The sequence below is a fragment of the Melospiza melodia genome, chromosome 1 (assembly GCF_035770615.1).
Source record: "Melospiza melodia melodia isolate bMelMel2 chromosome 1, bMelMel2.pri, whole genome shotgun sequence".
NCBI lineage: Eukaryota > Metazoa > Chordata > Aves > Passeriformes > Passerellidae > Melospiza > Melospiza melodia.
This window is the reverse complement of record NC_086194.1, coordinates 165,663,220-165,677,916: the sequence shown is the minus strand read 5'-3', so window position 1 is coordinate 165,677,916 and position 14,697 is coordinate 165,663,220. Positions and strand designations below refer to the sequence as shown.

At 43.4% G+C, this 14,697-nt stretch overlaps 1 protein-coding gene across 1 annotated transcript in view; it reads right to left on the bottom strand.

Moving 5' to 3' along the window:
* Positions 1–9,161: 9,161 nt before the first annotated feature.
* The window catches only part of CCN4 (cellular communication network factor 4), a 35,248-nt gene continuing 29,712 nt past the window's right edge, over positions 9,162–14,697 (bottom strand). Inside the window, exons 3-5 of the mRNA XM_063174449.1 lie at positions 12,540–12,797; positions 10,407–10,600; positions 9,162–9,539 (exon numbers count right to left, since the gene is read on the bottom strand). Of these exons, the coding sequence (XP_063030519.1) occupies positions 9,240–9,539; positions 10,407–10,600; positions 12,540–12,797 (752 nt within the window). The 3' untranslated portion in view covers positions 9,162–9,239. The remainder of the gene's footprint in view (positions 9,540–10,406; positions 10,601–12,539; positions 12,798–14,697) is intronic.

The window sequence follows — 14,697 nt, the reverse complement described above, 5'->3', positions numbered from 1 at the left end:
TGTCTGGTGTCTTCATATTTTACCAGGAGCACAATAATCTTTTTCAGTCCAAATATATTCTTGTCATCCCTTTGTATCAATGAAGTTTTTCTGATTTCGCTCAGATCTGTCATTCCCTGCTTTTGTACTCAGAGCTTTCCCTCCTCCAGCGTACTATTCTAAGAAAACAGCACACACTTCTTCAGCTTTTTTGTTGACTATTTTAGTACTAAAGGATATAGAAATGCAGAAAATTATTGAGCTATGATACAGAATACTATTTGCTGTTTGAAGTTTTTTTCTGTCTCCCTGGCTAAAGTACTGTCTAGTGCACAGATCTGGGGTCTGACTTCCTCACTGGAGGTGGTGCCACAATCATTGCATCCTTTCTGATATCTAAATCCATTGATGTGATGAATTCCCCATGCATATCTGGAGTTATTCAGGCCTCCTGACTGAAATTGCAGATGCCACTTGGATTTTTTGAAGGTGGTTCTTTTTGGAGCTCTTACAAGAATGTAACTTCAGGAAAGTAAAGATTAACCCAGTGACTTACTTAACATACTGGAGTTTTCAGGGACAGGTGCTTTGATGACTTTGCAGGGACTATTTTGGGCTGCTCATTCCTCCTGTAGCTCAAAAAATCCTGTGATAGGAAGATGCAAAAGCAAATATTTGTCATGTCTGAGCCAAGGCTCTACTGGATGTGATGATTCAGCAGTCAGGACTGGACTGATACCAGCAAAGGGCTTGACAGCCAGTGCCAGTGAAAACAGCAGCAACCTGTGCCAGCTCATCTTACAAAAGAGGGGCAAAGTTGGGTTCTTTGCTGGGCTTTTCTGGGAATGGCTAATCATTCCTCTCACAAGGACACCATGGTGTGCCTGTCAAACCCAGGCAGTTTATTTTGGTTTAATGGGGAGGAATGCATCCAAGCCTTATTGCAGCACAAAGGGATCTGCAAGAACTTCTGAGCTGCAAGGAGTTGCTAGGATCACTACAAATGTCAACTTTGCCATCAGAGTGTTCATTTGGCAGAGAACACTGTGTTCCTGTTCATAAAATCTGGAGGGCAGCACAGAGGAGTGGTGTCTCACCTTTTACAAGGAGTTATGACTCCTCTTTCCTGCAGTGCTGCTCTCCTGGCATCTTTAGCTTGTGTTGTAACTGAAGAGATGCAAGTGGCTTGCAGATTTATCAGAAATTTTTATAAAAACCCTTCCCAAACCTGCAAGTACTGACTTCTGCATTATTGTTGGAGACAAAAATAGCCTGGATATTGCAGAGTCATTAACCTGGAAAATGGAGCTGGGGTCTCACTTTTTTCCATGTGTGAATGGCCACTAGGGAGCTACTGTGGCTTAGAGGAAATTCTGACTGGGTGACAGGAGGTTTCCAGAAAATATCCAGTTCACTCCTCACAGTACTTTTGGGGCTATAAAGTAAAAAAACAGGATGGGCTCCCAGGGACCATGAGGCTTGGTTGCATTAGTGTATCTCAATGCCAAATCTTTGCTGCAGTGGTACACTTCAAAGTCACTAATAGAAAGGATGTCATTGCTGAAATCCAAGTTATTTCCACTTCTGCCTAGGCCTTGACATCTACTGTATAAAAATCTGGCTAAACTTCATATTATCCTTGCCCCTCCCTGTCCTTGCAGAGGGGGAGTGGGAGGGAATGTACCAATCCCATGTGCTGGCAGCAGGACTTTTGTGCTGAAGGATGCTGCTGCTTTCCTCTTTAAAAGTCTCTACTGACTGAACAGCTGGAAACTTTAACCTAGATGTGTTTCTGAGGTTTATGATTAATGTCATGTGTTGTGAGTGATGGGCTGAGCTGGAGTGAAAACTGTTTATAGCAAAGCTGCTTATTTTTCCTCCCCAGGGCTGGAATCCTCTCCCTGTCTGCTTTTGCATCTTGGGCAGAGTATCTGCTGCAATCCTCCCTGTGCCTGTAATGGGGTCTGTTGCATCCACCAATACAACACCCTGAGCAGTGTTGCTCGCAGCTTGGCCCTCCCCCTGCCCACATGCTGTCTGCTCCTTCTTTTTCTTTACACTGTTTTGCACTGTTTTACATTCACAGGCACAGAAACTTCTCCCTGTCTATATGAACAGCTGGTTTGATGTGTGGATGTAGCATTTCCACAGAGCCAAATATAGACTTTATGGTGGTAGCTGATCACTGCTATGCCTAATGTTTAAATAAGTGACAGAAAGGATGTCAGGGTATTTTAAGAGCTCAACCCTTCCCCCTCAGCCCTTTGTAAGAAACAGACACAGCCTCTCACTGTTTCTATCTATTGCTTCATTAAGGGCTCCATTCATTTTATAAACAACACAGCTGCTGACCAGTGTTAGGGGGGAAGAAAAAGGAAAAAAAAGGCTTCTGACTGCAACTGCCAGACAGTTCAGTGTCTGTTCTCTGCAGCTCAGTGTGGGGATCATTTTCTTACCCAGCACTCCTATGGGCTGGAGGAGAGTCATTGTTTTGATGTTATTAAAGAGGCAGCTCCACATCCCATGAACCCCTACATGCTTTGGTTCTGGGGGGATGTGCATCAAACACTGGATGCAGACACCCCTGGGCATGGGAAAGAGCCCAAGGGCTGGCAAAGGGGATGGCAGGCAGTTTTCCTTCACAAGCAGCTGCACCATAGTGGGCTCTGACCTGCAGCAGAGCTGCAGGAACTATCCCTGGGTGACCTGCCACTCTCTGCAATTGCTGTGACTGGAGTGGATTATGGGATTCAGGCCAAGGTCAGTGCGTGGAGGGGGCTGGGGGAGGGCAGGGCTGTTTGCTGGGCAGCAGCACTGAGGAAGGGCTGGGGAAAGCCTACACAAGCCAGGGCACTTGGAAAAGAGCAGGACACACCACCAGCCTGGGCTTTTCATGCCCTGGCTCTGTGTATATATGTACCTGTGTGTGTATGCACAAGTCCCCACGAGGCTCAGCACACGACGGGCAGGGAGGATGGGGCTGCTGAGCTGTGGCTCTGCCCCACCCTTTGGACCTGCCATTGGTACAGGGAACAGCCAGTCTTCTTGTAGGGTTTGGCAAGCCCACGCCAAGCAAAGGTGCCACCCAGCCCCACGCACAGTGGTGAGATGTGCACTGTCCCACCACCCTGCTGGGCCTCAGACCCACACAGATCTCTCCAGCAAGGAAATTGTCATTTACTGAATGACTGCAACATGGTTTCATTTATTTTTAGTGATAATATGACCAAATAGAAAAAATCTTAGTTCTTTATCACCAGCTGCCAATGTTAAACTTTGATCCTGTGGTGATTCCCTCTCTGCTGCTCATGAGTGTTTGGGGCAGAGGAGATCCTACAGAAGCAGAGCCTCACAAAGGGCCAGCATTTCATTTGGAAAGTGCAAATACTGAGGAGATTGTGATATTCCCAGACAAGTGAAAGCAGCCAGGAAGCCTTTCATGCAGGATTGTGTGCTGGGCAGCTGCCACATGGGTGAGCAGAGGTTGCAGAGGCCAGATGGAACTTCTGGTGCCTGTAGAGACAGCAGGGAAATATGGTTCCTTTGTTGAAAGCTATTGCCAGTAAATATGGCTAGAAAATGCTTAAAAATGTAGAGAACTGCCCTTCTTGGGGAAAAAAGAAAAAAAAAAAAGAGTATAAAAAAGGCACACTGGAGGAGAAGGCTGGGGAGAATGAGGAGAATGTTCTTTCTTGCCATAAACAAGCCAAATCAACCAATCTCAGTCCAGGACAGGAGGCCACTCAAAGTGGTTTTGCTCCTATGAAGGCAGGTAGGGTACTTCAGGCTGGAAGGCAAGCTTGATTTGTTGGAAAACATTACAGACATTTATTTCTAGAAATAAAAGGTAGAATCCTTACTGGGTTAGCTCTGGAGATATGTAAATGAAAGGATCCAAAACAGTGATCTTTAATTCAAATGCTTTTTCCCCTGTCTTTAATAACCTTGTTTGAACAATTTCAGTGTGTATGGCTTTTGCAAACAGGTTACTCCTGCAACTTTTCAAGAGAGCTGATAATGAAGACATGCTTAGGCAGGTTGGGTAATACACTCCACTTTGCTCAAATACTCTAGACCTCTGTCCCAAGTCCAATAAGAGTGTTGCAGAAAAAAACCCCAAATATTGAGCCAGAAACAGACCAGCAAAGAAATGTAAATTGGGAAACAACTGGATTTTCCAATCTGCCAAAATATTCAAAATGAAGGAAATGCTCTCAGACCAATTTTTTTTACCACATTACAGTGCAGGCTCTTTCCTTTTCTGTGTCCTCCAGTTCACAGCTTTGTCAAAGATTGCAAATGCCCACTTGGACGTTGGCCAGGCAAGAAGATGGGAAAAGGAAATGTCAGTAACAGATATATTTCACCTTCATTTGCTTGCCTAAACTTCTTAATGAGGTGCCAGTCACAGATTCATTAACCATTTGCCACTTATTAAATATCTTTAAACCACAGAAGCAATGTGCCATCTTAAAAAACCTCACCATGATGCTTTACAAACAAGTAATGTGTTATATAGCTGGAGTAACTCAGACTGCCAAACCAATGGTTTTCTCATTATTTTTTCATATATTTCAGTATATGAAGCTTACAGAAATAACTCTATAGAAATGTTAAAACTGGAAAGTTCCAATTTGAGAAGGTAAATGTATGGAGATGTGTCTCTAGATAGTGAGAACACTGTCTCTATCAGTTTACTAAACTGTTTCAAAATTCCTTCAAGAAAGCTGAGATGACAAAATCCCAGGGTTTCATTTACAAGATGACACGGTCTTTCTAAATGTTGTGGTATTCCTGAAATATTACATATACACAGCACAACCCTAGTGAACATGTGAAAAACATGGCAACTGCACTACTCCCTGTTTCCAGTTGCATGCACACCAAAATGGTGTTTTAAGTTCCAGCCAGCACTCCATGCAAAGGCAATTTAATAATCTTCATGCCTGCTTTCCTACCAGCATGACCAGACCTTCAAAATCCCACCCTGCATCCTTGACCCAACCTAGAGGACCAACAGGATGATCGCCATGAGCTGAATGCGTGTCAAACAGTCTTGGCTTAGGTGGATTGCAAAATTGTCCCTCTCATCCTTTCTTTAGCCTTTCACTTGCCCATTGCAGCAGAGGGATCTGACCCTGGCACCTCCTCAGTGCTATAATTGTTGGTGGTGGCATCACTTTCAGGTCCCAGCAGAGACCTGGGCCCATTGCACAAATGTACAATGAGCATCAGTTTCTACTGGAGAAGGCAGTGAACAGCAGGGCCTTGTTCTGGCTCTGAAATCCTGAGGAAAAGTGAAGCAAAGGGATGGATCCATGAAAGCCTTCGGGGATCTAGATCTTTAATGAATTCAAACAGTAACCACAAAAGTACTTTTGTAAAAGAGACATGATTTCCCCAGGCACAGAGGGAGCCAGGGAACTGAATCTAAAGCTGGACTGTTGCCTCAGTCCTAGGGCTAATCTGCTTGTAAACACCCACTAAAACAAAGGATCTCAAATGCACCACAGACTGCAGATCAAGGTAATTGGCTACAAGTGATGTTCTTCCCCATTCAGAGCCACTAGACAGACAACAATGGTACAAGCAGAGTAGTAGAGCTACCAGTGCTTGGTTTCCTACAGATTTGTGTCCAATGTCCCCACAAAATTCCTTTACAGCAGTGTAATAACCACTGCTATTCCCCATTTGTGATTCCTTCAGCTCTGCCTCCTCCATGGCTACTTGTTTCCAGCCTGAAAATCTGTTTTAAAACCCCTTTTTGTGCTGCTGCTGGGGTGGTTGTGCCACACTGCAGACGTGTTGTATGCAGTGACTGCCTGGCAGGTGTGCATGGCCTTGGCAGGGACAATGTGGTCAGCCTCTTCCCCACCCTGCTCCTTGATTTCATGTTTTATTGCAGGAATTGCAAGGCTTCTGAGATCTTTACACTTCTGCCTGCTTTGTTTGACATTTCCCACAAAGGGGCTGCCTGACAGACACACAAATGAACAGTATGGCTGCATACACTCAGTTTCCTTAGGAAACCAGGCTGGAGACAGAAACATCTTGGGTGCGTTGGGCAAGATCTGTGGTTTCCAGGCATTCACTTCACTAAAAACTGACACACACTGGAGCTGCTGGTCATGCATTAGCTCTCAATAGCTTCTTTTATCTCTCAGAGAAAGCCTTGTGTTACAGCCACTGCAGCATTTGATTGCTGTGGTTACAGAATTAACTAATTGCAAGCAGAGCAAGCCAGTTAAGGGACAGAGTTTTTCATACATGATCTGATCCTGTTTTCTTGCTTCCTTATGTGTTCATGTAAGACAGAGAAAGACTGAATATACTTATAAACACCCATTATACACGCACTGCTTTTTGTGCCCCATAAGAATGTATATAGGTAAATAAACACATATTCAAGGGCATGTTTTCATAAGATTTTATATGTAATATTATATAGATGACTTCACATAATATTTTATAGGTGTGTATCCATCTACATATAAATATATATATTTATTTATTTTTATTGTTTATTTATTATTTATTTATTTTAATGTGTATACACACATGCATATATATGGCATTTTAAGATGGGCAAGAATTAGAATACAGGGTTCTAAGTCATATTTTGGGGAACTGATTGAGAAAGAGGTCCTAGTATTTATTCCCTATAACTTCTTAATTCACACCATTTTCCCTTTTGGAAAACATTGTGAAATTCTTGACCATGGCTTCTTTTTTGTGTGTTCACATGGAACTTTTTTTACCAAGGGATGGAGTTTGAAATGTAACATTCTCATTCTTGCAAGTGCTGAGGTCTTGTTATACTGGAGGCAAATAAGTCAGGTATCAATTCTGCTGTCACATCATCCAGGCCAAGGCAGTCATGAGGTTGAGTCTTGCAAAATGTGGTGGCCTCAGGTTCCTTAGACCAGAGAAACAAAGGGAAGAGGAGCTTTGCACCTGCATTGGAACTTGTGGGCAGGGATCACCCTTCCTTTCTGCCACTAGAGATTTCATGGAAGTTTCAAAAAAGAAATAAAGCTTTAAATTCAGGAATGACCTAGGTCTATAAAGAATATATGAACCAAATCCTTGTGTACAAATTGAGATGCTATTGGTGTTAAAAGCTTTTGATGATATACAACATTTCTCCTAATTGTTTTTTTATAGGGATGGTATTATTTTCAGGCCACTCACAAGAAATTTTAATTCATCATAGCCAGAAAAATTTATGTCTCCCAGAAACTAAGCAAGCTTCTGCTGGGTTATCAAGATGAAGACAGACAATTTGCCAGCTGAAAATAAAGCAAAATAACTGCATCACCCAAAGTTCAGCCCTGTACAGGTCAGATCCCCAGATCATGTGTCACTCAGCAGTTCTGCTGTGCCACCAGGGATTTTTGAAGTGGATACTACATTTCTCTTGCTCATACAGAAACACAATTCTGCTCTCCCAACTGAAGCAGCAGAAACATGCCCAGGGGCATAGCTGCTGTACTAAAAATTTATTGGAGATAAAGCTGGCTCCAACATCCTTCAGTGTTGATAAATTTCTTACCTGGAAAGGTAATGGCAGAGCTGTTTTTCTTTTTCTCTTAGCTGACATTTGCATGTGAAACCACTTCTGTAGAAAATTTTTATATTGATGTTTACTCTAAGCATCAGCCCAGCTGGAATGAATGCACCAGAAGCTATGCCAAGGGCTGCCTCTCCTTCTGCATCCACACATTCTCAGAGCTGGTGTAAAGCCTAACACTTGTTTTCTCATTTAACATGTTTTTTTCCCCTCTTCCCCAGTCATGTAAAACAATGATTTGTGTCACTGGCAAGGTGGCAGTGGGAAGAGGCACCTGTGTGCTGGTAACACCATGGGGAACAGGAGGTGCTGGTGGTCCCTAAGCAGAGGCCACACAATTTCTATTTCTATCAGAATAAATGGATGCAAGAGGTTTTGTCCTTCACCTCTTATCTGGCTCTCTACATTTCATCTGCAGAGATAGCCTAGGAGCAATACTGTGGATTAGATGGATCCTGAAAACATGAGCTCTGGAGTGGCTGTTTTGGGTTCAGTCAGGCTATTCAATATCAGAGAATTCAGAGAACTATGAAAATGTTATTGGCACAAGGTACTTCAAGAGATTGAGGTGAGTCCAAGGAGAGCAGGACACAGAAGTTCTTGGACCCAGCCTTTGCAGTGAGACAGAAACATCACACAGAGATTTCAGGAGAAACATTTTTTCCCCAAGGTTTTTCCATGAAATTCACCATGCAGTAAAATCTGTCTGAGAATAACAGAGGGGTGATTCTAGGACTGATCTCAGCCTGACAGATGTTAGACTTTAGCTGCAAGGGTCAGGCCATCAAATCCTGATGTCTAATGTTGAATATGAAACATTTACATCAGTTTTCCAGCTTAGACAATAACATGCAAGAAATGACAGTAAGGATGTCTGAATCTCATGTCTAAGCTAATGGCAGCCATACTTTTGCTGTCATACTAGTGCACTGTTCTTTCCTATGGGCAATTAAACTGCTGGCTTAGTAAATGACAGTGCCAAGAGAACTGTCATTTAAGTCCCAGCATCAGTGCATAAAGGAATTTCTGGCTACAGTTAATGGATGAAGATCTATTAAAAATCTTTTTTGTTCAAGGCCTCGTCAAAAACAGTGTGACAAAACAAAGAGATTTAACATTGATGCCTTAGGCTTTAGCTTTCATATTTTCCAGATTCTGTAGTGCATTAGTTTATAACTCTGAACTTCATGTAGAGTGTTAGCAAGTTCTCTTCACAGTTTCATTAGACAAAAAAATCCTTCCCAGCCTGAGAACCAAGGACACCCCTGCAGCTTCAGGCCCAAAAAGTACAAACAACAGCAAATTAAGGAGAGCAAACTGGGAGGATGGAACTTCATAACCTGAAGCTGTAATTGGACAATTAACCCAATATGTAAATGGGCCAAAACTTATAAGCGTGAAAACACACTACCAGTCACCCATCTTGGGTGTAGCCTCAGCTGAGCTCTTGTGTTGCCCAGGGTGTATTCTTTGAAGGCCTTTTTAATAAATATCTTTAAATAAATATCTTTAAATAAATATTTTATTCCTTTGACACTGTCTAGCCTCTGTTCTAGGTAGCCTCTCAAGGCATCAACATCCTAACTCAGGAAAAGAACAAATTGCACATTGGTAATGGATGAAGATTCTCCTTTTATTTAAAAACCTCTGTAAAATCAGAGCAAAGGGTCAATTCCAGCATTCAGCCAATTTAATTAGCGATTTCAGAGTAATCATAGTAATGAGCCAAGTCAGCAAAGATGTCGTTGGGGTTCCTGCAGTTCAGGTTGCAAAAACAAGCATTGATCCACATAATATTCCAGGAAAACTCAGTTCCATCTGGGCACTGGAAGCTCACTTCAATAGTCTTGGACTTGTAGGGTGTGCAGCACCTGTTGTCTGTGCAGACCCCACAGTACTTGGGCCTGTAGGGGCTTTTGCTCACACAGCCAGAGATGGTGTAGTTCATGGGCTCATTCGCCCTGTAGACAGCCAAGCATTTCTTCCCGGGCTAAATCAGAGAAGAAAATAAAAACAAAGAGGTTAATATTCAGTGCTGAGACATGTAGGAAATAAAACCCACATTGCTCTTTGCAGCTACCTGAAAGGAGGCTTAGGCAAGGGAGGGGATTCAGCTTCTTCTACCAGATAAACAGTGGTAGGACAAAGAGAAATGGCTTCAAATTGTGCCATGAGGGGTTCAGGCTGGATATCAGGAAATATTTTTTCACTGAAGGAGTGGTTAAGCATTTGAAAAAGCTGCCCAGAGAAGTGATGAAGTCACCATCTCTAGAAGTATTCAAGAAACTGATATAGCACTTTGCAGTGTGGTTTATCAAGCATGGTGGTATTCAGTCAAAGGTCGGGCTTACTGATCTTAGACATCCTTTCCAACTTTAAGGATTCTATTATTCTATTCTATGATTCCTATGTTTAAAGAGATTTGTAGATTAGGAAAGCTTTTACAGCCCTGACCTAGGTAGTGTGAAAGATTTACATGTTTAGACAGAGGAACCCAAAAGCTGTAGAGTATATTGTGCATGTACTTGCACAGTAGAGTTGTATATTGTGCATATACTTGCACAATAGAGTTCACAGCTGTGACCAGGCGTGCAGCTCTGCTTTTCTGCAAGCTGAGCACAGGGCTGTCCGAGCCAGCAACAAGCACAGCAGGCTTGGCTTGGCTTTCCTTGCAAGGACCTTTTGGCTGGAGCTGAGACTCTCAGGGAAAGGTTTTCATACCAGCACAGGCAGGACATATTTTGGAATTCTGTGCAGCACAATAAGTCCACATACAAGTGCAGCCTCATGAGGCCTGAACGCTGCCAAACAAAGGCTGACTCAGTGTCCATGGGGTGCACAAAGGAACAGCCCCCACCTTTATGTGCTGGGTTATATCCACCTCACAGGGCCTCATGTTGCACAGGCGGCTCTCCTTCAGGAGCCGGCACTGCTCGTTGTCGTTGGAGATCCTGGTGGAGATGCCCAGCCCACAGGTCTTGGAGCAGGGGCTCCAGGGTGAGGTGTGCACGATGCAGTTCTTCTGCCAGGCTTCCTCCTCTCCCTCGTACGCTGCGGACACAGATTAACCCCATGTCATTCAGCCCGGGCAGCTTTACATATTAAACACCCTCTCCCCAGCTCATTGCACATTCAGGACACTAACCCAAATAACTAAACCCCAGCAAAGTGGCCCAGCATTCCTGTGAACATCCCACCCTCTTTGTGCTGACCTACTTGTGTCAGGCTCTCCATCGCTGCAAGCGCTCGGGGCCAGGGCTCGTTCCTTTATTCCCCTTCACAGCCTCACACAAGGGGGTCCTTGTCTGGGACCCCCAGGTGCTGCCACAGTATAAACAATTACAGAAGCCTGAGCCAGCGGGTGGAGAGAGGGGGTGAGATCTGATCTCACCATGAAGGTTTATTTCTGAGCCCATTCACTTGGTTCACCATAGCAGAAAGTGGTCAGCAGTCTCTGCTGGATGGCAGAGAGCTTGGGAAGCAGCCACAGCCTTTCACTGGGAGGAAGAACAGCTTCAATAGCTCTCAGAGAGCTCAGCAGCCATTTGAAGAAAGGGTGGGCTCTGTTTTGAAAGCAGCCAACATCCCTACTTATAGTTCTGTCCCAACCTCAGCCAAAGTCCCCACTGCTTTACAGCTCACAGGACAGTCCATAGAAACTGCTGCATTGAGCTTGCTTGCTTCTATATTCATTATTATATTCATTATTATATTAAATTTAATAAATGCTACTCTGACTTCTATAAGACTTCTCCTTAGAGCAGAAAAGCCAGCAAAACAAAGCTATGTTTTGCCCATTTTGAGACACAGCCATGGGACATAAGGCCAGTTTCGGTAGTAGATATTTTGAATTTGGGCCCACCCCACATTTCAGAGCTATCAGGGACAAAGAAATGAGGGCTAAACTCTGGTGGTTTTACCTCACAAATGAAGACTGAGGTTTTTGGTTTTTTTTTTTTTGCAACAAAAGACCAAGGTTTGAGAAAAAGCTCTTCCCACCAAGGAGCCAAAATCTTTGTTTACAACAATCCTATCTCACCTTGAGCTCTGCTTTTGTGAGATGGTCTAAAACATGGAGCTAATGTGGCTAATGTCACTACAGTGTGTCACAGGGCATTTTGACAATAAATTTAAGACATATGGCAAGTTGAATCTATCTTAAGCATTTGGGACCATATTTGAGGCAAAAGATAGCACCTTTGTGCAGTGGGTTACGTGATCATTACTATAAATGTGAGTGTGAGGACAGAATGTTTAATGATGCCATCAGTTCAGAATTGATGAAAAGTTGTACTACCACAAAGACAACTTAGCCCAGCTCACAGTGAAATTTCCACACAATAACTGCCTTCAAGGTGTTGTGTAAGTTTGAGACTCCTAAGTCCTATCCTAATGTACAGGGGCTTTAAAATTGCATTACAGTAGCAATATAACCTGTACAGAAAGCCTCAGTCCCAAATTAAACTGAGTCCATTCTCTTTCCCAGAGGGTTCAGACTGAGGGAAAAAAATTAATATGAAAAATTAAAAAGGACTTTTGATATCTTTGGAGTTCCAGCAGACATGTCCTTCAAAGGGGGCTTTGGCACACAGAAGTCCAGAATGGTTGCACAAGCATATTTGATGAATATAACACTCATGGAATTGTGAGATGGTTTGTGTTGGAAAGGACCTTAAAGATCATCTCAATGAACTCCCCTGCCATGGCCACGGGTAGCACCCACTAGGATCAGGGCCTTCACCACTAGGGATGGGGCATCCAAATCCATATTGCTACTAATGAGTTCCACTGGTGTTTGCCTGCCCTGTCCTTCAGCACGTGCTGTGTGGGAGGCTGTGTCTCCCTCACAAAGGTGAGACACCTGCCAGGAATGGCAATAAAAACTGATACTTTGCTTGTAGACTCTGCCAGATGGCAAAGGAAGCTCTGCCAGATGGCAAAGGAGAGCTCTGCCTTGGCAAAGGAGAGCTCTGCCTCATCCCCGCCGTACCTGCAGAGGAGATGTGGCGTGGAGATGTCTTCCTGATTTTCCTGGAGTCATCACAAACCCACTGCTCGCAGCACTTCCCTGTCATCTTAATCAGCTTTGGGTTTGGGCACCAGACAAGTGGAGGACGTGAGTTTGTGCACATGGGAACACAGCCCACAGCGCCATTAATGCAGGTGCAGTTGTATTTGCAGTTGGGCTGGAATGTCTCCCCGTTCTTGTATCTGACTCCATTGAGGACACATCCTACACCAACGATCTCTGAAAAGAAAGAAAAAGAGAGAAAAACACACAGAGCACCATTAAAAGAATGCTGGCAACAAACAGCTCTAATGTATTCCTTTACCAAGCTGATCTGTGGGCTGGCAGTTCTGCAGAGCATCGTGTTCAGCCTGATGCTGCACCATGTGTAGTTACACCATCTAGGAAACTGTTTCCATTCTAAATCACAGCAAAAAAAGAGAACCTTTTAATGCTTCAATGAAAAAATAAGTTAGAAAATAAAACAAGTTTTATCTACAAATCCTTACTTAAAAAAACCAAAATCATTTCATAGCGTGGTGGTAGGAATTACTCACAGGGGGAGAAATCAAAGTAATAAAAAAAAATATATTTAGTGAAATTTGAGGTTTTCAGAGATATATGAGACATTCATGGAATTGCACATATGACACAGCTGTTAACAACACCTGTGTATATCTGAAGCAAAAAGAGAGAACAAACAAGGGAGGAAAAGGAGCACCTAAATGTCACTGGATTCTTATATTCAGGAAACTAGATCTTACCCAGGTTATCACAGAGCAGTTTTCTTGGAAAATAAAGTACATATTATAAAGCCATAAAAATAAATATTTTATGTGTAGTTATTTTTTGTATAAAATCACTTTTAAAAGTCAAGCCTTTTGATTGCTCATGAGCAGGAATCACAGAGCAGCATTTTTTTTTTTGTTTCAAATTATAGACAGTTATTTGGAAGCAGTGTCTTTCAATGGAAAATTCAAACTTTAGTCTCTTGTTTAGTCACATGGAGGCACTGCTCACACACTGGTTGTGTTGCTTATGTTTTGAGTCTGGTCAGAAATGGAGCTGCTTCAGGAAAACACAAATTGAAATGCTGGATTAAAATTCTGCAAAGGCTTCCTAGTTTTATAATGAGCTGAATGAAAACATGAAGCACAAATCCCTTTTTCTGCACAAAAATGGGAGCTGTTGGAATTTCAAGCACAGATCTAGATCTCCAGTTCACACTCAGCTCCAATTTTTGTAATGCTTCAGCCTTTGTACTGAAAAGGCAATCACCCAGTGCTGGAGCTGGGCCTGAGAATTCAGAGAGACTTCTAGGTACACACACAGATTTTGACAGTTCAAAAAATGCTGTGTCTCCTGGTGCATTCTTATGAGTATATTCCTCCTGGATTATGTTAATTTAGAAGTCTCTGCAGAGACTTCCTACAGGTCTCATAAACCAAGAGGTTCACTATGAGAACATCCCCAAACACAGACAAAGGGGCTGTTGAATGTCTTCATGAAGAACTTCACTGAGTCTGCATCAAAATAAAGCAATTTGGACCCACATCCTTATTCCCAGCCCCACATGCACAACATCTGCCTCACCCCCTGGGCCTGTGCTCAGCACCTGCTGGCTCTGCTTTGCTGCAGAGAAAAGCCAACAACAAAAGGAGAGTTGCAGTGACTCCCAGCGGGTTCCTTTTTGATGTCTGTGAGGTTAAATCCCGGGGCACACCTCAGCATGGCAGTCCAGATACAGACTGAATTTCCCCCAGTTTGACACCACTCCCTTTCCCAACACATATTCCTGACTCTTTCAGGGTCTTTAGTTTCCATAAATTACATTGTTTCTGTAGCCCTTCAAGCCCTGGATTCTCTAGATCCAGCCAAAAGCATCCATGTGCAAATCCAGTTCCTCACAGAAGTTAGTCCCCAACATCCAGCACAGGATTCCCACTCACAGGTCAGGACAGAAGCTGGTGGGCTCAGAGCAGGGTGATGCAGCCTCTGTGTGGCCCAGGGTACAACAAGAACACATCAGCGGACCCTGTCCTGTGCCTCTGCCTGGGTGCTGAAAACAAGGGAAAGGCCACAGGTTTCTCTGGCAGTCAGAGACAATCTGCCTCACATCCTACCCATGGAAAGAGCTTCC